Raw genomic sequence first — 22,826 nt, 5'->3', positions numbered from 1 at the left:
GAAGGTGAGTGGGGACGAGCAGCGGCGTGCGGTGGGGTCCGGCCGGGCGACTGCTGCGCTCCTGCCGGCTTCCACGTTATTTAATAATAATAATAATAATAATAAATGACCTGTCCGCAGTGATGGGAACAAGCGTCCCCGGTGCCACCGTGCAAGGGCGGCCGAGCCCCGCTGGGAGCGGGGGGCAGCGGCCGTCGGGCCCCCCGCGCCCCTCAGCCCTGTCCTGGCTCTGGGCGGTTTGGCTGAATCCCCTGGTGCCAGTTCGCCTCCTTTCCAGGAGGGAAAGGCAGCATTTTGCAGGGAGCGGACATGGAAGCGCTTCACGCTCTTAAAAGTGAGAGGGGACATTTGTGCTGAACGATGTGTGATTTGTGCCATAAAGGAGGGAAAAAAAAAATTGGGAGACTGCTGGCTGTTTTCCATGCTGCATATACCATTGTATAATGGTTTCAAGGTGCTGGATTACACTGATGTAGCTGTTTGCTTTGAAGACATAATTAGGTTGAAGTCACTGGGGCTGTACATGGTAACAGCTTTAAATTACATTGTTTGAAATAGATGCTCTCTGACTTTGAAAAATTTCAGATGAAGTAGGGTGCCGTACTGATTCATTAGTAGATGAAACTGATACAAAATTTTAGCGTTTAGGTAGAGTTTAATAGCTGAAAGCTCTTTGTGGCTAAATGAAACTGATAATACTTCTCATCTCTCTAAGAACTCTCTTGCTTTTGCTCTAACTTGATATATTTTGTACCATCTATAGCTGATGAATTTTTTGTTTATGCCTTTTATGGAGACATAAAACTTTTAAGGGAAGCAAACTGGCAGTGTACTGCAGCAGTCAGAAATCTGAAAATGAGGAATGGAAAGTAACGGTCAGACTTTACATGTATCAGCTGTGAGGAACCATTAAAACAAAGGCTTTAACACTTTCTTAATCAATATGGAAAGCTGAAGAACTTGGCATGCTTGTGAAGATAGTCTGGATTTGATTGTTATGTTTTGGCACCTGGAAGGAAGAATCACTCCTGGGCGTGGATGTAATAACTGGCAGAAAAATGTGTTTGTCAGCCTGATGTTGCAGTGCAATCAGTGAATGTGATAACCAAGCTATCTGCAAGTGAGTGTGAGGGCGTAGCATAAGTTGATAAATACAAAAATTAGAATGAAAAATCATACTCTGAATTAGAACTTGATGCATTCAATTGTTATTGGTGAGGGAGAAAAACTTCCATTTTCCACTTAACAAAACTGACGTATGTTTGCGTTCCTAGCTTTCTGGAGTCTAATCTGAATTTGTTTGTGGCCCTGTTTGAAAATGGCTAAGATATAAAACCCAGCCATTACTGACATAGATTGTGCCTGTGTCCTCCTCTCAGTTAAAGGGTGCTCTTTAATTCAGAAACGTTCTGTCCTTGCTGTTGTAGCCCAATGAGCTGAGCCCATCACATATTGTATAGTGGGTTGTGTGTATGGTTGGTGGGCACTAAAGTCCCATGAAATATATCCTCTTTGACTTCCACGTCCGTGAGGGGGAAAAATTGTTATAAAAAAAAAAGCTTTATTGAGCATCTCGGATGCTGTTTGGAATTTTGGTACTTTCTGAAACCAAACTTGTATTGCAAACCTACCAAGTTTATTGCTGATGAGCAAAGCTCATTAATACACTTTATAAATATTTGTTCTGAAGACATGCATAATTTTTCTTTCATTTGGCATAACTTGTTTGTTTTACCCAGAATTCTTAGTGCAGTGGTTTGAGATGTTTGTAAGACAGTACCAACATAAAGACATAAGTAATTAGATGACCAGCTTCCTAGTAAAACATCCATACTTAAGTACTTCTTCAATTCTTCCCTTTTTTGAGATTGTAGAGGAGAAACATATGTTCTTTTGAGAGTTGAAAAGAAACATTTCTAGAGTTTTCCTATGGCCTGGTGCTTGCTTTTGGAAAGCTCTTATTAGAGACTAGCATAAGGAGAATCTTTAAAATACTTAATATGGTCAAGGTTAAAGCTATTTGCTCACTGAAAATTGTCCTTTGAATTCATAGGTAGGTGTTTACCTGTAAACAGCATCACATGATTTATGTGCTTACACTGTAAAGTATCATTATTGAGGATATGTTACTGAGGCCATGGGACAGATTTGAGAATAAGTTGGTAACGGCACTTTGGGGTGATATCCCAGGCTGCCAGCGCAAGCTATTTAACCTGCTCTTTTTCAGAGGTGTGTACACTGGTGCACTATATTGCTTATGTCCCGGGTTCTGGAAATCAGATCTATATCTTTGTAATTACAGATAGCAAAAGCTGAGTGTGTCGGGGCTGATGTGGGAGTGTAGTTGCTGCATTTGCTCTTCTGAATCCTCACAACTCGAGCAGTTCTTGCATATGCAGTCGTTTCTGAGAAAGTTCAACCTTGGAGCTCTAGCGCCTTTCCTTGCCCACAGCCAGGCTGTTGCTGGAGCTGAGCTAAAGGATTTTCAGTACAGATACTGGTTTGTGTAGTTATTGGAGTAGTTTATTTGATGTTTGCAGTGCGGCTGTTTGCTAAACATGTCACTAAGCAGAAGTTGAAAACAGCCACAGCTTACTTATTAAATGGCTTTGCGGTTTGGATTGCATGTATCTGTAATGAAAAGTTAGTCATCTAAATTAGACATGATTATGTCTGGATGTTAACTGGTAGATTTTTATGTCAGCAATGAATGGTCCACGTTGTCCACAGAATCGTATGCAGTACTAGGTTTACCCATTTGATTTTAAAATTTTCCTGTTACTGAAATTGTTCACCCTACAACCTTTTGGTAAGACTACAGTTCTGTGACCTTGGTTTGATCCTGTGCTTTTTAGGTAGGATTTAAGTCCTTCATATGTAAGCAACATCTGTTAGTGTCCCTACAACTCTTGACCTATCAACTCAATCAGAAAGGCTGGAATAAAGGCATTTTGTTTACTGCATTGCAACTGAAAAAGAGCAGTCTTCAAAACTGTCCCTTTCACAGTTTAAGAAATTAAGCAACCTAAAAAGACAGAAGCTTTGACAGCTAATGGATTTTTAATCTGTATATCCATTCTTATCTGTATATCTATCCTTATCTCTATGTCTGCAAAACAGTAGAATTGGATTTTTCTAGAACAGTGTTTTTCCTTTCTTCCTCAAAAAATAACAGGGAAGAGGACTAGAGGACTGTACTTAACCCCAAAGCAGTTCCTCTCTCATCTTCCGAAAGCCTTCACTAAACTCGGCGAAGGGAGAACTGCCGATGCAGTGAATCTTCTCTAGCCTCAGTGGAAAACTCTAAATGCATTAGAAATAGGCATTTTACAAGACAATCTTTCCGGTGATCATGAGTTTGTAATAACTTCTTCCGTAGTTGTTTTTATACTGTCATATGCTTTCTAAGCAGCCTGATTGTCATTTGTGAATATCATTGTTAGTCCAATAATTTTTCTGCACTTTGGGCCTGCATTTCGTTAACGATGAGAAGCAAGACAATTAAGACATATTCAGCCCAAGAATTTCAAATAACACTTAAGAGTGGAACTGAGTCGAAATTAGGTTTAAGCTAATCATCAGTGCAAACAGATAACATTTTGCATGGAATATGTTGAATATATTAGTGTTATCACAATAGCTAAACTGTTGATGCTCTTCCATGTAAACCAAAAACTGTTGATGCTACGAGACGCACTGAAATATTGAACGCAATTGCACTGAGGATTAGAGAATTAACTGAACAAATCATGAGCCTGACCATTTTGTCAATGGGTTCTGTCTTAATCATTTTAAATTATTACTCTGACTTTAATATTTCACCTGCAGAGGGTTAGCATGTCTTCTATTTCTTGTCACCATTGACTCAGAGAATGGGTGGGTAGCATTGCAAATTAATGTGATATATTCAACTGATCTTTTTATGAGTTTCTGCTTAGCTTCCACAAAATGCCATGTCAATGACAGCTTAATGATTGTAGCCTTCACAATATTGTGAAAACTTGTTTAACAAAGGTATAAAAGGTTCTTTATAAAGCAAAACAAAAAGCAGTCAGTAGCTTCACTCAGATACATGTATATAATAAGCATTTGCATTGCCTTGTAGGCTTGCAGTAGAATACACAAATTTCTTTAAATAAGACAGGAACCTTCTCATTTTCAGGGGAAACCTGACTTAGTATAATTAGAAGGTTGAACTGTAAAAATTTGAAAACATATAGTGAAGAGCCCCATCAAATAATATTGCCTCTGAAATAATTTTTGAAACAGCTAGTTTCAGAAGCTTTCAGTTAATAGGAGGTGGCTTAGTATTTGCTATAGCTGTTGAATAGCAGTATCCTTCTTTTACTATCAAAATATATGAATTTAAACTAACGTTCCAAATAAAAGAATGAAGTCGCCATGTCAGGAAGCTTACGTAAGTAATATAAAATAACTGAGAAAATACACTGAGATACTTTTCTAGCCAGACACAAATCTGAAATTCCTTCTACAAGCTAATCATCTCATCCTGGACTGTATAAAGCAAAGCAAGAAAATCCTCTTTGGTTGCCGCTTGGGGACTTAATTGCAAGACACGTGTTATAATTGGCACCGGCAGGACTGGGTGAGACAGTGGCAATGGCACTCGGATCTCGTTTGCCAGGAATCAGCGCCGGCAGCAGCAATGTACTTTCTGTGCGGCGTGCGTGTGCTCACCCGCTTTTCGAGTCAGGACTTCAGGTCCACACCTCGAGGATGTTCCCCCTCCTGCCCTTTTATTATAAAAAGGATAATCTCCTAGACTCTTAAAATCATGACCTCTCACTTCACGCTGTGTGTGGGGTTTGGGTATTGCATCCTTGTGAAAAGTAAACAATGTGATTTAGGACTCAAGCTCATGAAATATTCAGGTTGTAAAATTAAATATGGTTAGAACAGCTTATGCCAGCGTTTCAGTCATTATACTAATTTGTGTATCATAAGTAATATTGTAATTATTATTTGCCTATGTRATGGAATTCTAGCAAGGAGAATCTTCTAAGTGCACATTTCCATAGGCATAATTTGGGGCAACATTTTTTTATATACAGATTCTGGAAAGAGTAGCTTTGTTATTTTAAATTAGCCACAACTCAATCTAATTAAATTGAAAACTATTCTAATTTTTCCTAGCCTATCCTGCAATTATAAAAATAGTAGTAGGTGTGTTCGTACCTAGTAAGCTCTTACCAAACACCTTGCTCTAAGCTCTGAACACAGTGGAATAAGGGTTGGTTGGTTGGTTTGTTTGTTTTGATACTGTATACTCTAATCATACAGGAATAGCAAACATGCAAAAGAAACACTTTTTTGGATACTTTAGTTTGTAATGCTAAAATACACGTATCTAACTCATCTTTAAAAAAAAAAACATGAACAAGACTGATATACAGGGTTATTTGACATCCTACTGTTTAGAGTTTTGTAGATTGATCAAGCTATCATAAAGAACAATCCAAAATGTTTTTTTCTGCAGTCAAAAGCTTGCTTGCTGTAAGTACATGCAGTATATTTCAAAGCAGTCCTATCATAGTACATTATTTGTGCTTAACATTAATTCCCTGAAGCAATAACGCGTTACTAACCAATTTGTTGATGATGTCTTTTCAGATTACACCAGATATGACACTCTGCATATCCTAGTATAGCCTAAAGGAAGGACATGATGTCAGAATAACATACAAAACATTTGTGAGGTATATGTGTTTTTCTGTTATTTTACTTTTTTGTTGGTTTTAATACAATTAAACAAAATGAATACAGTAGCTTTATGCCATTTCATTTTCACACTAAAATAGTTGTTTGCAGAATTAATCAAAAGTTCGCATTTGTCATGATCTGTGCAGAACTGTTGATTTTTCAGCATCTTGATGCATATTCTGATTTATGATAATTTGTTGACTTGAACTGCTGAAAACTTGCTTTGATTGAAAAATCATTGCATATTTCTTATGCTAAGATATTACATCCTAGATGGATGGAATTCAAAATTTGTATGAAGCTTTAAAATGGGGAGCTTGATTTTTGGTTCACTGGTTCCTCTCAAACACTCCCAAACATCTGAACAGCAGGAAGTTTGGGGAGGGGCAAGAGGAGGTGATTTTAGACGGCTCTTTGGGGAAAAACATTGGAATTTTGTTTGGAAAAATATTTCAGAATTAGTTATTTATTGACCTTTTAAACAAAAGTGTAAGTTTGAAAAAACTATAATATCAAAAAGTTGAAGAATCTAATGCTTTTGCCATTAGAAATTTAGTTGAATTTACCCTGAATTTCAGTTAAATAAAACAAAATTTGCCTCTGGAAAATGTTTTAACAAAATACTGACATCTGAAAGCACTGTAGTTGGCTGTTTTCTGCAGTAGCGCCACTTAGCTCTTTAAAGAAGGTTTGCCTCTTCAAAGCATTTTGGTGGGTATTTTGGGTGTGTTACAAATTGGCTTGACTGTCAGCTTTCGTATGCTTTAAGGCTTATTTGAAAGTTTATTATGCATCCTTTTGGGGTTTGGCGAGGTGGCGGGGGGGAAGAGTCAGACAAGACCTTCTAAGTTTTGTGTGCCCATTTTTGATGAAATAATACCTGTTTTTACTCAGCTATCTTCGTGTTCCAGCTGCTAATTACGTAGTCTGCATGAAATTTGACTTTTCTTTTACAAGTCTTGACCACAAGGAGTGCTTGATGTCCCAGAGTGCTTTTGAAGGCAGTTGGCATTACCCTGTAATGTTAACTGTAAACATTTGGAAAGATTTGAATAACTTTAAGTAGCTGAAGAGAGAGGGCCATTACTTATCCAGGTTAACTTAAGTTTGAAGAGTGTATGAGGAAGGTGAAGCTTATTCTAAGGCATTTTTCTAGTATGCAGCTGCCTTCGTCCATGGTTTAATAGCTGTATTCTAATAAGAGAGGAGACTTTTGTGTTTAAAAAATTAAAAAAAATTTTTGAATAGAAAGCAAACCCAATCTACCTACTAGAAATTGTAACATTGCATTCCGTTAATGACTAGAGTAAGTGACCAGAGCTAGGTTTCAGTTAATTTTTCCTGTTTGCAGCAAGAGAATGTAGCCCACGCTTAACTGTGTCCTACTGGGTATCTCAGCTATTTTCAAGTTTGCTCTGGGACCTCTGCACTGCAATCTGCATACACTTGTTTCCATTTCTAGTCTCTTGGATTACTCCTGCTTGGTTCTAGCAGTAAGATTTCAGTATCATAAAGACTTAGTAGTTGGAATATATTTATCTGAATTGATTCCTTTTTAAAGTATCTAAAAATACATAACTTCATCTGAAAGCTACCTCCCATGTGAGTCTCTTTACTTGGTAATGGTCACTTTGACCATTTTAGCCTAGCAAAGTGATGCTATACTCAAGATCTTGACATGTAACTTAGTGTTGTAAATCCTACCAGTCATGTAGAGGCTACCTTTAATGCAGGAAAAAAAATGAGACTTCTGTTTCACTATCCCCAATCAATACAATGCTTTCAAGTTTCTCTCAGACATGGCCTTTAATAGGATGAATCAATATGATTTTTCAAACACAGTAACTTCTAAGGTAGCAGGCTATTCTTAGTGCGTAATGCTTAAATTATAATTTGTCTCCTGCTTGTTGATAGCACTTCAATACTGCCATTTCATATCTTTGCTTGTTAGAGATCTCTGGAAAATAATTCTGTTTTCATGAAAACTATAAAGGTTTCAAGTCTTGGTTTTGTTCCACATTGGAACAACAACAAAGCCTTAAAAGGGTTTTCATGAAGCTAAATTAATTAATGTGTTCTTTGAAAATTTGATTCGTGTAATCCATTGCCATGCTAATTTAGCCACTGCCATTTGCTTCCCCTAAGTTTGGTCTGATCTGAGACCATTTTGTCAGTTGTCCAATATATTTTTGTAACAGGCTTTTTTCCAACACAAAAGCACTTTTGTCAACAAATTTAGCTGTTTGCTAATGTGCTCTGTTTTCGTGTTGTGAACAATTGACTGGAACAGGTTTTCTTCCATTCTGTTTTTCTTTTTCTCTTCCCTGGGTTCCTGGAGCAGTATGAAAAGACAACAGCCTGGTGCTGTAGTTTGCTAGTTTCTGAGACATAAGCTGTAATTTAATGAAGGTTTTGCTGTTTCCTTTTGAGATAAAAGGAGGAGATTGTATTTTTAACAAAAACAGAAGGATGGTTTACAGGCATCAGCAAGGTGGAAATGAAACCACTCCCAAGTCTCTTGGTCAAACATTGAAGTTGCATGATCAAAAACAAAGTTATGGTGTCATAATGCTCAGTAAACAGTTTACAGATTTGTTGGTGAAACTTTGTAAATGATTATCCTTTGATTACAGAAATATTTCAGCTTTATGTAATCATAGAGCAGCTTTTGATCAAAAAAGCCAGGTTCAAAATGGATTAACAAGATATGTTTCATCTTATAAAAATGACAGCGGCTGTATTTCAGGCTTCTTTATGCATAATAACGACATCTGATTTCTGCAGGGCAAGTCCAGAAAACCATGCAGTCATCAGGGCACAGATTCCGTGATGTTGAGCACCACCCGCTTCTTGCTGAAAATGACAGCTACGATTCCTCTTCGTCAGAGGCCGACATGGCAGAAAGGGTTTGGTTCATCCGAGATGGCTGTGGTATGGTCTGTGCTATAATGACATGGCTTCTGGTTGTCTATGCAGACTTCGTAGTGACTTTTGTCATGTTGCTGCCTTCCAAAGACTTTTGGTACTCTGTGATCAACGGTGTTCTCTTTAACTGCTTGGCAGTGCTAGCTTTGTCATCTCATCTGAGAACTATGCTAACTGATCCAGTAAGTATGCAATCGTTCCTTGACACTGCACTGTTCTCTCATGTGACTCAGCTGCAGAGAAATTTGAAGACGTGGTGTCTGTCCCTTCCTGATAGGACGCGTTGTGTTAGTTGCACATCCCTCAAACTGGAGGGACTGTATCTGTGCTTCTCCTGTTCTGTTAATGAACCATAAATGAGCTTTGACTTGAGGAGCAGGCAGTGTAAAATGAATTATAAGAGAGAGGAAGGCTTCTGAGAAATACATTTTTTGTTGAATATTAACCTAGGCTCTGAGGAAGCTACTAAAGCTAGTTATTTTTGTCCTATATTTTCTTACTTTTTTCCCTAGTAATATTTTCAAAACTTAATAAAAAATTGTGGTTTCATCCTGTTGTATCATTTGAAATATATCTTTCATTTATGGAATGTGAAAGGATTTTTAGAGGTAGATGTGCTGGAAACTCTCATTCGCATACTGTGATATCAACTAACAAGTACTACATCATAAGTTATTGCGTTTAGGTGTATGGACTCAGTGGGAATTGAGATTTAAGCTGAACTAGCATGCAGTTGGAACAGTGTAGATGTGAGAGTTCTTAAGTGGACTCATTTCTTTGGACTTTGCCTCTTCAATTTAAGACTCCAAGAGATGAAATTGTTTATTTTCTACAAAAATCTATTACCCTTTTTTAGGGAAGAAGTCTGGAGGGGTGGGGGAGTCAGTTTTCTCCAGATTTTGAGACAGTAACAGTATATCTAAAAGTTAGGGGAGTGTTCCAAATAAATACCAGGGTGCTGTAATTAATGGTTTGCTAGATCTTTCATTTACTTCCAAGCCCACACCCAGTGGTGAAACGTTATGACTTCTACAGGCTGTGACAGCTAAGAAAGTTAATAGTTTAAGGCTAGATTGCTTAAAAATATGTACTGGTAAAATAGTGTGTCTTTCTAGACCCAGGTTGTTCTTTATGGAAGAACATGAATTTGAGATGAATCACTACCTTTTTTCTTTGCTCCCCTCCTCCTGGCTCCCTGAGTGGAAGGCAAGACTATGTGTTACAAAGATCGAAGGGAGAAGGAATAAACTGCCTGAAAACACATGAATTATAACATACTATCATAAATATAAAAATAGATTTTTTTCATTGGAAGGAATTGGCAATAGTGTGAGATTTTGAAACATATTAGGGAAATAAAGCATATTTTTATCAGCAAAATGGTAAAGGCGTGGCCTGAAGGCATGGACCTATTCCTTAGTGACAGGCGAATAGGTGAATTCATGAGTTGCTTTATTAGCATAAATTTATCTGGAACTGGATAAATTTGTGCTTATAGGAGTTCTCTCTCTTTGAGGTAGTTCGTGATGCCTGCGCTGAAGCAGTTTCCTGACTTCAATGAGAGCACTCATACTGCAGAACACACTCCGGCAGCACAGCATGAGTGTTTAAGAAGCGCTCTTTCAGCCCGTACCCATTCACAGGCCAGCTGGCTCAAGTTTGAAGCACCACTTAGCCAGAGAGCTTTGTTTTGGTGCACAAGAGTTCGTCGGGGGGCAGAACTTGGGCTGTGTCTCAGGCAACACTAATCCAAAAATGTTATTCCAGCCCATAGGCAACAAAAACGTTCTGCTTAGGTAAAGAGGTGTTTTGCAATTGAATGTGAAATGTCTGCTAGTTAGTTAATTCTGTCCCRAAAATTCCTTTAGGTGTCTGCGTAATGCGATGATGTTGCCATTGGCTTTTGTGCATTGAGAAATAATTACAGAATGTTGCGGGTGACTTAAGCCAACCTGGAGACAGATATTCCTGTGTGAAATAATGCCAGCTCCCGCAGGAGTTAGTACAGAAAGGCCCTTGCACTGTCATTTCGCATCCCAATTTATTTCACAATTGCTTCCTGTTGCAGATAAGCCTTTAGCTATATAAATAAACAGAGTGACAATGGTAATTTCCATTATTTTCTTCTTATTATCCAAAGTTAGATTCCGATCTTGCAAGGCTATAGTTTAATATTGCTACTGGAAGAAGCAATCCTGCTTATTCCTGTCCTTTCATCGCCTTCCTCCTTATATCAGCACAGCTGTTTATGCAGCTCTGTGGTGAACAGCTCAGAGAACTAATCAGCTGAAAACCTCATTTTTCCTGCTGGATTATTTTTCTTCTGGATCAGTTCCTTCAACTGTTCACCATGTAGCTACACAAACTTGCACGGTAGCAGAAGGGAACGTTGGGCGTAGAATGAAGAAGCTGATGGTGAGAAAGCAGTGGCGGTTTGTGCCAACAGTGTCCAAGCTACAAACTTAAGTGTAAAGGAAGAACGGATGACTCATGATTGTAGAAAAGTTGTGTACGTAGCGGGGGCTAAATCTTGGATTCGAAGAGTTCGAAATAAAAATCTTTCAAGCAGTTTGCTCTGCTGAATTAACTTTTGTGGATGGTTTCGCCTAATAATAGAGCCTCACAGTTAATGTATGCCACTGTAAAGAAAGCATGTGTCTCTTAGCAGTGCTTGCTCAGAGTAACTTCTAAGCAAATATTCTACCCATAGTGCTTCTGTCTGCATGTAAAGATGTGTATTCCTTTGTTTTATGTATGCTGGTAACTGCAGGTTCTATCAGAATTATGTTAATACTTGGTCATAAATGAGTCTTGCTCAAGTGAAACAATTTGAGATCAGCCAGAGGTAACTCATTCATCTGGAAGTGGTTCTGGCTTATGGCAGACTAGTTTTAAGTAAGTTAACTTATTTCAGCAATTATACTGAGACGACTGGTATGAAATCTGTAAAATGCGCTTTTAAACACTCGCATATCATTTAAAAAGCTTTCTCTCCTTTAACTGAAATGATTTCAGGGGGCTGTACCCAAAGGAAATGCCACTAAAGAATACATGGATAACTTGCAACTGAAACCAGGAGAAGTGATCTACAAATGTCCAAAGTGCTGTAGTATCAAACCTGAACGTGCACACCATTGCAGGTATGTCATAGTTTTCTTTAAAGCAATTATGTATATTGAGCCTCAAAATAATGTTCCCGGCATTTATGCGTTAATTTTTTCCACAAATTTCTTACTGTATCCAATAAACTTTCAAGTTCATGTTTTGCAGAATAGTTTGTATATGTAATAAACTACGACCCAAAATGAATGTAGGTCAGAGGAAAGAAGCAAGAGAGTCGAGTTTTTTGAAATCTTATTGTGGTGTGGTAAATCTTTTTTGATCTGTGAATAATTTTTCCTGTGCATCATTCTAATTATTGTGCCACACTTCTGATAATACAGGGCAACTGGAAAAATCTCAAGGAACTTTCTGATAGAAGCCAGTGTAAGAAATGACTCCTGCAATCTTAAATTTAGAAAGTGCAGATATATTTTAAATTACCACTTTAGTTGGTGTTCTTCCTGTCTTCATCATACTTCATTTGATATGATATGTGAATTGGTAGCTTATTTTCCCAAAGTTGTATGTGTAATCAGTTAAATGTGTTCTGTTTATTGACGATTCATTTTAGTAAGGAAAAAAATGATGTTAATTTGAACTTAGCATGTTATGTAAAAGATAGTGAATCTATCTTTTCTTTTTAATTCTCAGCCTTTTGAATTTTCAGGTACTGTGGAGGTATTTGTCATGTTTATTATGTGAGAATTGAAGATAGATATGCCTGTATAATTAAGACTTACATAAATATGTTAATGATTCGGGTGGCTCTTTCTAGGTCTGAGGAGTGATGTGCATTGAAATGTGTGACAATATTAAATTTAAAGTCTCTGAGTTGGTGCCCATCAGAAGAAGAGTGAAGGTTTTGTCAGGACTCTAAAACTAGTCTGCAAATTTGTGGTTTCTAAATTAAATATCTCAGTGGTTGTCACTTATCTGTGTGAAAATTATGGCTGAGGAGCTATTTCCATTACAATTACTCTGCCTTGGGTCTGAAAACTTGTTTTTTTATCTCAGATGTGAGTGGGTTTTGTATCTGGAGTGTGAAGGGAAAAGTTCCGTATATAAATAGGCAAGTATAGAATTATCTTCAGCTAGTTTATCTGGGTCGTAGATTAGCTGTGGCACGAATGCAGGTGCCGGGCTTGGCTTTATGCGCAGCGAGCGTGGTTCTGGCTGCCTTTGGTGGTTCAGAGAGGGCTGCGTGAACGTGGTGTGCCRCTCGCAGGGCACGCTCGGGTGTCGAGCAATACCGCAGCTTTCCTGCGGCAGAATATAAGCTGTTACGCTCTTGGGGATCCAAGACAGCTTTGCGCAGCCCCCTCAGATGTCCTGGCGCTGTGCTCGTGGGATGTGGTGAAGGGACACCCCAGAAGCTCCGCTCAGTGCGGGTTGGATCTTGCTAATTTTCTCATCTCAGATTCAGGCTGGCTCCTACAGAGACTTTGCAGGTATCTTTCCAAAGTGTTTCCCCCATCTGAAACGAAGACGTCCTACGTTGAGCTCTGCGTCTGAGCGAAGAAGCTGGAGTACCGGAGGGGCTGGAGCCCGTGCGGCTGCGCAGCTCTGTGTAGGCAGGGTTTTGTCTCTTCGACGTGGAGCTGACAACATCATAGGCTTCAGGCAGGCCCTCCAGAGTTACCTGGGTGCATCTGGGACAGCATCCCCAGCGGGTGCTGGGTTATCTCGGATGTTCCAGCAGCCTGGGATCCCAGATAGGGCAGAGTTCATCGAAAGTTACTGTTTCTTCATGGAGGAGGAATCATCTAAATAGGGACTTCAATTATGCTGTTTATAGCAAGAGATCACGAGACTTTCCTTGTTAAAGCAGAACAAGACGGGTAGTGTCTGCAGCAAAGGAAATCCGTAATGCTTTCAGAGGGTTCGTTTTCACTATCCCAGGGTTTAGGGACCTAACTTTGTAGGTAAATACTTTTCTAGGCCTTGGTAAAATGCACTGACATGTTCCACATGGGTGAAAGAGATGCATTTTGATGCTTAGACAGCACATAACTGGTGTCACAAGGTACCTAAATGATAAGGCAGAGTCTGAAAGTGTGTGTGCGTAGCCTTTTGCAGCCTGCTCGCATGTTCTTCTCTGCAGGCAGCTATCTGGCTTAATTGCCTCTGTTTGTTACCGTTACTCATACCATATATGCTACTACTAGCTGCTCTTAACCATATATGCTACTACTAGCTGCTCTTAGCCTTTCTTAAGTAAAACAAAGGATGGTTTCTTTGTATTTTTTTTTGAATGTTGAATTTACCTGCATTGACAGGAAATGGGCTGGAAATCAGCTACCAGAATCTGATTCTTTGCCATAGATTTAGCATTGCAGAAGTGTACCAAAGAGAAAAAATGTTTATTCGATTATGCTGCCAGCTTTTTAGTGGCTTACAAACCCATTCCAAGAGCATTAAAAGGATGGTCTAGTCCCAAGTAGTCAAAGTGGCAATTTGCTGATAGAAGAGACTTGAAAATGAAAATTGAAGTTGGTTCCTGTTGTGAAATAGTTGCTCTCAAAGCCACAGTGCATGTTTTGAGTAGTAAATTATTAACAGAAGAGGCTCTTATGATGCAGTTATGAAAATTGTTGTGCAACACTGCAAAAGAAATTCTTTTGAGGAAGAAAAGTAGTTACATAATACACATTAGTGGTGGGGAAGAAAAACAACAAGAAATCTTTATTTACAGCGAAGCCATCTGGCTTCAGAGAAATGCATTAAATTTGTTTTTTACTGAGAAGTTAACATTTTCAAAATAGGGAAGAGACTTATCTTAAGTGAATGTTACTTCATTTTCASTGAAGGAGGGCAGCTGCCGTTATTTCTAACCGATCCGGAGTTTCTGTGTTTGTGTRTGGGAACTGTTGTGAAGAATCAAGTCACTGAGATGTTTGCATCGGTCTGTCTGTAAAATTCTGTCCTCCAGACCAATTTCTCTATTGTGTTTTCATTTTTTTTGTTTTGTTTTGTTTTTTTTTGTCTTTGAAATGTAGTACTCAGGCCATTAGCTATGTCTTTCTGAACATCGGCTTTGGCATTCGGAGCTGAAGCTGCAGCTCCCTGAGTGCATTCAGCAGCAGCAGCAGCCCTGCGTTGGAGAAGTCCTTGCTTTGCGCACAGCTGCTCGCTCTCACTGCCATCCTGCTCCTGCCTCTTGTGTAGGTGGGAGCGTTCGTGCAGCTGCACCGGGAAATGACCCAGGCTCCAGCTAATGGCCTGATTTCCCCAAACTGTTCCCGCACGAGCATCTGTGCTGCGGGGACAAGACAGGGAAGAGAACGCARGTGGCCGGGGTAGGAAGAAGGCAGCACCGCTTTTTCGGCATCGTTGCCAGATCGTTGGCTGGAAGTGTTCGTGGAAGTGTGGTGTTAGATTAGAAATGGAAAAGACAGAGTTCCAGGCATCTCATGGCTCAGAGAGCTCCGAGTGGGCTTGCAAGAGGAAAACGAATGAGGAAAAGTGTGTCCTGCCCACCTCACACCCTTCGATGCTTGGCTTGATTGAATCTGATTTCACTCAATACTTTCTTTAATTTTCTTTTTGGAGTGACGGTATGAATACTATTTTACATTAAGAGGCATGGATATGGTGACTATAGTTAGCCCACCTTTCCCACAAAGCTCAAAGTCATTGAGAGGCTGAACTTACCAGCAAGCTGAGAAGGGAAAATGTGCTTTTTGGAGAGCCTTCTGAACACCTTGTCTTGAATCATACTTGTTTCTTCTGCACTAGGGAATGGTTGCAGTGTTTGGTTATGGTATTGTGTTTTTTACACATAACTGGTGCTATTTAAAAAGTAATTTGCATCAGAAGATGAGTCGTCTTTAATGTCCACAAAATAAGAAGGAGTGGGAATATAGAGGCTGGGTTGTGATAGCTCAGGACAATGGGAGCTTCTGAGGAGCAAGGGGAGATTTGGGATCCTCACATTACCTGTACAGGAGTATGTTCTGCTTCTTGCTGAATTACAACATGCACATATGGCTGCTCCTAGGCATAAAATGATTTTTAAGTATTGATTTCCCAACAACCCCCCACCCCCCCCACACACACCTTTCTTGACTCTAGTGACGATCATCTGGTTTTGCTTCATGGCTTGTCACTGCAGCACTTATAGAAATCATATAAATAAGCATTCATTAAAAACAAAGGAATTTGAATAATAGTACCTGAATACGTGAGGCTGATTTGACTCCGTATCTGCTGAAATGAAAATGCTTAACTCTTTGGATATTCTGCAGGAAAATCTTGAAACACTCTGTGTGTGGCTACCTTGAGTACAAAACTAGGAAAACAAACGTGGGCATCATTTGAACTATTCAACTCAACCCATGTTGCAACTGTTCTTGTTCCTCTTGAATAACTGTTCTTGTTTGGCTGCAGATGGACACAAATATAAGAAAAGTGAGCCCTCCGATGCTGCATGGCCTAGCAAATATAAAAAAAGTTACTGAAATATTTGCCTTTTCTTTCTGGCAATAAGCTTGACTAAAATCTATGCAGAAACTAAGCCTTTAGTTTAGAACTAGCAAAGAACAGTAATGTTTAACAGCATTCATTAAGAAGCAGGCAAAGAACGTGTGCTACTTATAGTTGGACTTTTTTGGGGGGGGGGTATTTTATTTTGGGAGAAGCGAGGTGTGACATTGTAAGTTATTCTTTGATTGAGATTTTGATTGCATGTGTTCAGAATGTTTAGAGCTGTATGGATAGTTAAAACCGCCTCAGGAGGGAAAATTCCTCTCTTGGTAAGACTGCTTTTTCTGACTTGTAAACCAGACTTGCACCTTGAAAGTCTGTAAATGTGAATAAGTACTGTGCCTTAAAACCTTCTCTAAAAGGGAAGTTCTTACTTTTCTATTCTGGCATCTAGAAAGGATTGCTGTTTTGCTTATTCAGTGCCACAAGTGCCTTAAATAAGTTACTAGATGTGCTTGATTCTGTGTTTAGATATGCAATGATCCTCTTCCAAGAACACGTCAATACTAATTTTCTTGTGGGAAGAGTATCTTATCTATATGGTCCGATTTATAATAGGCAGAAGCTGAGGCATAAGTTGGTAAAGGGCTTCTTTAAAGAAATACAAATACAATGTTAGTAAAATCACCGTCGTACAGTTCATCATGAAAGTAGCTGATTTCTGCACGTTAGCTTTTGGTTGCTGGGTACGCTCATTTCTACATTAAAACAYGTGCAGTATTGTTTTGCTACAAAAGTCTCTCTTTTCCTTCCGTTAGTATTTGCAAGCGATGTATTCGAAAGATGGATCACCACTGCCCATGGGTGAATAATTGCGTGGGTGAGAAAAATCAGAGATTTTTTGTTCTGTTTACGGTAAGTGCAAATCAACAGCAGCTTGATCCCAGTATGAATCTACCTTGATTATAGCAATTTTGGTCACGTTTATTAGTGAGTAATGGCTTATGGGGCACAACTGCTTTCTCCCTTCCTCCCCCCATTCTACCCAAGATATTCTCCATGCAGGAAGATATTTCTACCCATATTCATTTTAATCAGTGTTTTGTAAAGTGCTGTTATCTTAAATCACCTMATTTTACTGTGTTTAATATAGTAACAGTTGGTGAAATTGCAGTGTTGATTTAGGGAGCTAATCTTGACACTTTCTTAGTTGCCCACATTTTTTTAGATTCAAACTTGATTAGAATTTGATTTTACATCATTGTATTAAATTAAAAATGGAAGTAGGAAAGTACATTCTCTGTAGAGTGGTGAAGGCTGGCTGTAAGGAATGTCTGGTTTACTACCTGGCAACAGTCAAAAGTAAGCACTCTCTCTTATTTCCAGATGTATATAGCCCTAATTTCAGCTCATGCGCTCATACTGTGTGGGTTTCAGTTTTTCTCCTGTGTCCGAGGGCAGTGGACTGGTAAGCACATACTTAACTTTCACTGGCATAATCAAGCAGATATTAAAGGGAAGTCATGACGTTCCACTTATTTTAACCCCATGTARGAAATGTTGGACTTTCCTCTTTTTAAAGTGAAGTCCTGAAAATCTTTCTGTACCTGTTTGCCGATAAGTCCAGCTAGCTTAGGTGGGTTGTGATTTTTTTAAAGATTTACGAAGTCTTCCGTCCTTCTCCCTATCATTCCCTGTAGGAGCCATGGTTGTCAAGGGCGTTGTCACTCACTTCCCATACAGAGAAAATTTATCACCTCTGTAATAGGAAGAAAACGGGTACCCAGGCCTCAACCATCTCAGCAGCCTATTGGCTGAAGCTACCAGCTGGGTTGTGTGTCACACCACAGATCTGTGAACAGCTGAGACTTAAGCTTGTTTCCTACCCGATTCCGTTACGGGAGCCAACTGTGGGGCTCCTGTAGAAGAGAAATTTCCTAAACTGCYCTAGTTGTTTGTTGAGGGCTCTGACTTGCATCCCCTAATATGCCAGTGCACTAGGGCTGACTCTGACCTTGTGCCTTTGAGAGAAGACGGTTGATCGTGCCTTCTTCCCAGTACCTAAAGCAGCAAGGGAATCCATGTGACTGCTTTCACTGAGTATTCTGTTAAATGGGTGGTAACCTAGTAGCTTTTTTTAACTGGAAAAATTCTACTTGCTGTATACAATTCCACTTCTTCTTTACTTAACTCATTAACAGAGTTAATTAGTTGATCAGAGGATCTCCAGAAATGTGACTGAGTGCAAGTCATAACCTTACTGCTTTGTGTGATGCTGAAAGAAAAAAAAGAAGTTGCAAGCAAGTTGGAAAGTCTGGATTAATTAGCAAGTCAGAGCTGACAGTGGTGATGGTTTTTACAACCTTTGCCCTGCATGAAACTTCAAGCTGCTGTCATCTTTATACATGTGCAGTTCTGAGTACTGTTTTAAAAAGTCTCATATGCAAACATTTATTTGATATCCTATTCGCTTTAGCCTTGACATACTGAGGCAGGAGTGCAGTGATGTGGTACCACATGCTGTATAGAAAGCCAGAAGTGTAACTTTCTTTAAATCTTTATTTCCTTGGACAGCAAATAAAGCTGCTACAGTGATAGACAGTAAAATTTGATGCAACTGTGAAATACTGTTTTAAGTGTCAAAACTATTTAGCTTTTATTGGTGTTTGTTGAAGAGAGGATGTATTACTCTGGACTTGCTCTTCAGATTTTTTTTTTTTTATAAATATGCTTATCCTTTTCACAGAATGCAGTGACTTCTCCCCCCCTGTAACTGTGATCCTGATGATCTTCTTGTGCCTTGAGGGTTTTCTGTTTCTCACTTTCACTGCAGTCATGTTTGGCACCCAAATCCACTCAATATGCAATGATGAAACGGTAAGGGCCACTATTTTCATATGCTTTAACAATTCCACTTGAAAATTTTGATTAGGTGTAGTTTTATTTGCATGAGGGGGGCTCTTATTCTGGAGAACACCCAAAATCTGAAATAAATCATAATTTTTATTTTCTACCATTGTAAGAATAGAAATGTTTGTGGGTTTGCTTTCTAACAGATACTCTTGCATTATCTGCTTTTCTGACATATAATTTATAGCTAGGTCTTCAGCTACACAGATTACACAATTTCTGACTTTATTTTGGACTTGTATTCTAAACCATCACATTTTTAATGTGTGTTACAAGAAATGACTGCTTCCCTCAGGTGTGTGCTTAAACTAGCTATCTTGGTATCAGCCCGTCACGCTGTTCTTCTACTTTGCTGTACTTTATTAGAATATAAACGTAGTTTGGACATTTGGCTCTCTTGCCTGCCTCTGTCTGCAGTGTTAAGCCTTGAAAGGGTGTTTGTGCTGGATAATTGACTGGAAACATAAGGAGTTTGAATCATGCGGTTGTTCAGAATTTTCTCATCTGATGCTGTTTAATGGTGTTCTGTATTGAAGAGCTTTTGTGCGTTACCGAGTTGCAAAACGATTGGTTAATATCCAGCCTTCATTAGTGGGAAGTCAGTACAGAAAATGACCATCAGAATAACGCACTTGGGAAAGCAAGCCTAGCTTCAGTAATTGCAAAAGAAGAATCTTCCTGGAAGTCTTATTGCCTGGTTTTGTTAGCTGAGTAAACATCTTTTAGCATAGGTATATTGTATGCTGATCCCTTAGCTTTCGCATCAGCCTTTCTGGTCCCTCTTTTTTTTTTTAATTTGGGGTATGTGGGGGGAACCAACCTGTTTCGCATGCGTTGTATGTTCTAAGTCTTCTGCCCTGTACCTGCAGGGCTAAATCAGCCACTCTTATTTCTCCCTTGCTAAATAAATAATAAGAAGAAACTAATCTGCTCACTAGCTATAAATTAAAAGAATGCCAAATAACCATCACTGTTGATAACTGCTGTTACACTTTACGAAACTGTAGACTTCAGTGTGTCACTGCATGTCTTTATTTGCAGGAGATTGAAAGACTGAAGAGTGAAAAGCCAACGTGGGAGAGGAGACTACGCTGGGAAGGAATGAAGTCTGTTTTCGGGGGCCAGCCTTCGCTCCTGTGGATCAATCCTTTTGCAGGATTTCGAATCAGGCGACTTTTACTGAGAGCAAAGAAAGGAGGACCTGAGTTTTCTGTTTGAGTTTAATTATGCTGGAACTTGCAAGAATACTATATAATATTTATTTGGGGCCAGAAAGGCTGTCTACATATAATCTGTGACCAGGTGAAACTGATACCGGACATTTGCTTGTAGCAAGCAGTTTTATACGTTTGTCACAGACATCTCATTAACTTTCAGAGACACAAACTGGATCTGCAATGGTCTTAACAACAAGATGACAAAGGAAAAGCACGTGGTCACTCTAAAGAAGCCAAATGTTGTCATGCTACTGTAATTTATTTTATGAGATTAATTATGCATTTTTGTTAAACCCTTTTTGTTTGGTAAATGTTTGGGGACTTACCTGTGTGTTTTTATAAAAAATTATGTACTTAGGTGCAGTTGTCAATCATAGGGAAGAGCGTTATAGTGAAAGTTGATCTCAAATGAGACCCAGCCTTCTAAATCCAGTTTTCAGGGAATAGCGATTTGTTCAGTTTTAATTTTTATTTCAACTTGTCCTAATAAACAGAGCTGTACTCTTGTGTCCCACTTCAGACACACATTCCTCATATGCAAGTGATTCAAGGGACTTGTGCACATGGCAGCATAGCACGTCGGAGGCACTGTTACACCCCTGCCAAATGTCTTCCCAGGCTCACAAAAGCATGTCTCGTGTTTGGCAGTACTAATCTCGTATGGCATTTAGGTAAGTTCTGAATGTTCAGTGAGCAGTACTTTTAACTGACAACTATGGGCCAAATTCTGCCCTCAGATATGAGTCTCCAATTCTTAGTGCATTGATGCTAAAGGAACTTACGCTTAGGTGCCTGAGGATGGTATGTGCAAGAATAAGTGGGACCAGTGACTCTGTTCTCGTGTGTGGGATTAAAACGAATGTACTGCAGATTGGAGTTAATTAACTGAAAGAACAGTTGTTTTTGTAAGGTCTTGCATTGCCCCTTGCAGACTTTTCATAGAAGGAAAGCTGTTAACTCAGTGATCCCTTGAGCAAAGACATCAGAGGAAGGAGGGAGGYTTCTTCTAGTGCTGACAGAGCTTGCCTCCCTCTCAAGTACAACAAATCTTAAGYGTAGAAGAAAAAAATCTGCAACAGAAGGGGAATTATTTTTAATTTAGCTGTTTTCCAACCAAAACTACTTTCAAAAAACAGAAGAGAGCAGAATAGATCCAGAACTGCTTTATGTGGGCCTGACAAATAACAGTAGTGCTAAGATATATTTGTAAATCTGCAAGTAATGAAATTCAGCCAGAAGTGGATTATTTAAACATTGCATTTAGAATATTTTTTGTATTATTACTAATTTGTTCTATAAATTACCAACAATGTAAAAGATAAAAAAGGAGCCTTGATGCATAGCTTGAAACYGTGCCTAGGAAGTAAACAGCTCCCTGTTCTGGGACTTGCCTTAAACTTGTCCAGTCTTTGCTTTTGCTTTGCCAGTAGTGCTGATGATCTGTCCCACCTCAAGCAGTTCAACGTGCTGAAGAACCTTGTATTAGTAAGTTTACTTACTACAGAAGCTGTACTTTTTCTGATGACCTGCTTCTCCATTTCTTTGTAACCGTTTGTGGCATCTTGATTCCAGCTTCATCAAGTCTTATACCATTGGGTGGGTGAACTTACTRAGGGATCCATTTATCAGATACGACCCTGCGAACAAAACTGTGCRATATTATAAAATACATTCACTTTGCTTGGGGGAGATGGTGTGTAATACTGGAGAATTTCTAGGTGGACACATCCGATGCAATTGCAGCCAAATGAGCAWAACTGTGTGTCTCATGTAAATGAGGGAAAAGTTGGAAGTTCTGCAAGGATCTTTGCATATTCAGTTGCACATCTTAAAGATTGGGAGAAAATGTATCTGGCTTTGTCATGAGGCTCTTAATATGTATATTGTTTAATAAAATATCCTGATGAAAATCAAAAATATCACTTAAAGCAATTGAACCCTGTGACTTAGCAAGTGTGTGCGTGTGTGAAATCGAGTTTACTTGGCTTTTCAGACCCTTGTTACGTTGTAATTTTTTAATGTTAAAAAAAAATAAAGTGATGAATTGAAGTCTTAAAGTTGATTAACCTCTGCTCTGTATATGTCACTTTTTTGCACATAAATGTATGTATTCACRTATAATCTGAATATAAGAACTTCAGGGTAGCAGTCTTGCACCATTTGGCTTCTGATCTATATTTACATGTATATTGAGTAACAGTTGCTACGGTTTCAAATCAAAGATGCTACTCCATTTTCCTTGCTGAGGGTTTTAAACTGTGCTAGCTATTTAGCTGCTCTTAGGCTTTTCGCCTTCTGCGTCCTCTGGTGTAATTGCTTATCTTATTAGTGCCTGCTTGTCTAAGGCCCGTGGGGGAACGCAGGGGATACCTCCTCCTTGAAAACTCCAATACARCTGGCTTTGCACAGTCATGACGTTTGTGCAAAACACCGCAGTTTCTGTCCAAATGTTGACTTTTTTCCCCCCTAATTCTGTAGCTTCAGATACGAAGACAGCTACTTATCCAGCCTAGAAAGCAGCACTTCAGG

The 22,826-nt window shown here is 39.1% G+C and overlaps 1 protein-coding gene across 1 annotated transcript; it reads left to right on the top strand.

The window, feature by feature from the left end:
• The first annotated feature begins 1,037 nt into the window (after window positions 1-1,037).
• Window positions 1,038-22,363, top strand: ZDHHC7 (zinc finger DHHC-type containing 7). Its single transcript, XM_026092050.1, has 8 exons — window positions 1,038-1,120; window positions 5,632-5,717; window positions 8,506-8,828; window positions 11,662-11,786; window positions 16,989-17,085; window positions 17,557-17,638; window positions 18,917-19,047; window positions 20,122-22,363. Exons 3-8 carry the CDS (start codon window positions 8,523-8,525, stop codon window positions 20,296-20,298), a joined length of 918 nt encoding a protein of 305 aa, XP_025947835.1. The 5' UTR covers window positions 1,038-1,120; window positions 5,632-5,717; window positions 8,506-8,522; the 3' UTR covers window positions 20,299-22,363.
• Window positions 22,364-22,826: the final 463 nt, after the last annotated feature.

Source organism: Apteryx rowi, unplaced genomic scaffold (genome assembly GCF_003343035.1).
Source record: "Apteryx rowi isolate R43461 unplaced genomic scaffold, aptRow1 scaffold_94, whole genome shotgun sequence".
Lineage (NCBI taxonomy): Eukaryota > Metazoa > Chordata > Aves > Apterygiformes > Apterygidae > Apteryx > Apteryx rowi.
Note: the sequence above shows the minus strand (reverse complement) of the source record. Positions and strands in the feature narration are given on the sequence as shown.

Coding starts and splice junctions, on each gene's coding strand:
- ZDHHC7 (XM_026092050.1), top strand. CDS start 8,523: ATGCAGTCATCAGGGCACAGATTCCGTGATGTTGAGCACCACCCGCTT. Junction 17,086..17,556: donor GATTTTTTGTTCTGTTTACG/GTAAGTGCAAAT, acceptor TCTTATTTCCAG/ATGTATATAGCCCTAATTTC. Junction 17,639..18,916: donor TGTCCGAGGGCAGTGGACTG/GTAAGCACATAC, acceptor TCCTTTTCACAG/AATGCAGTGACTTCTCCCCC.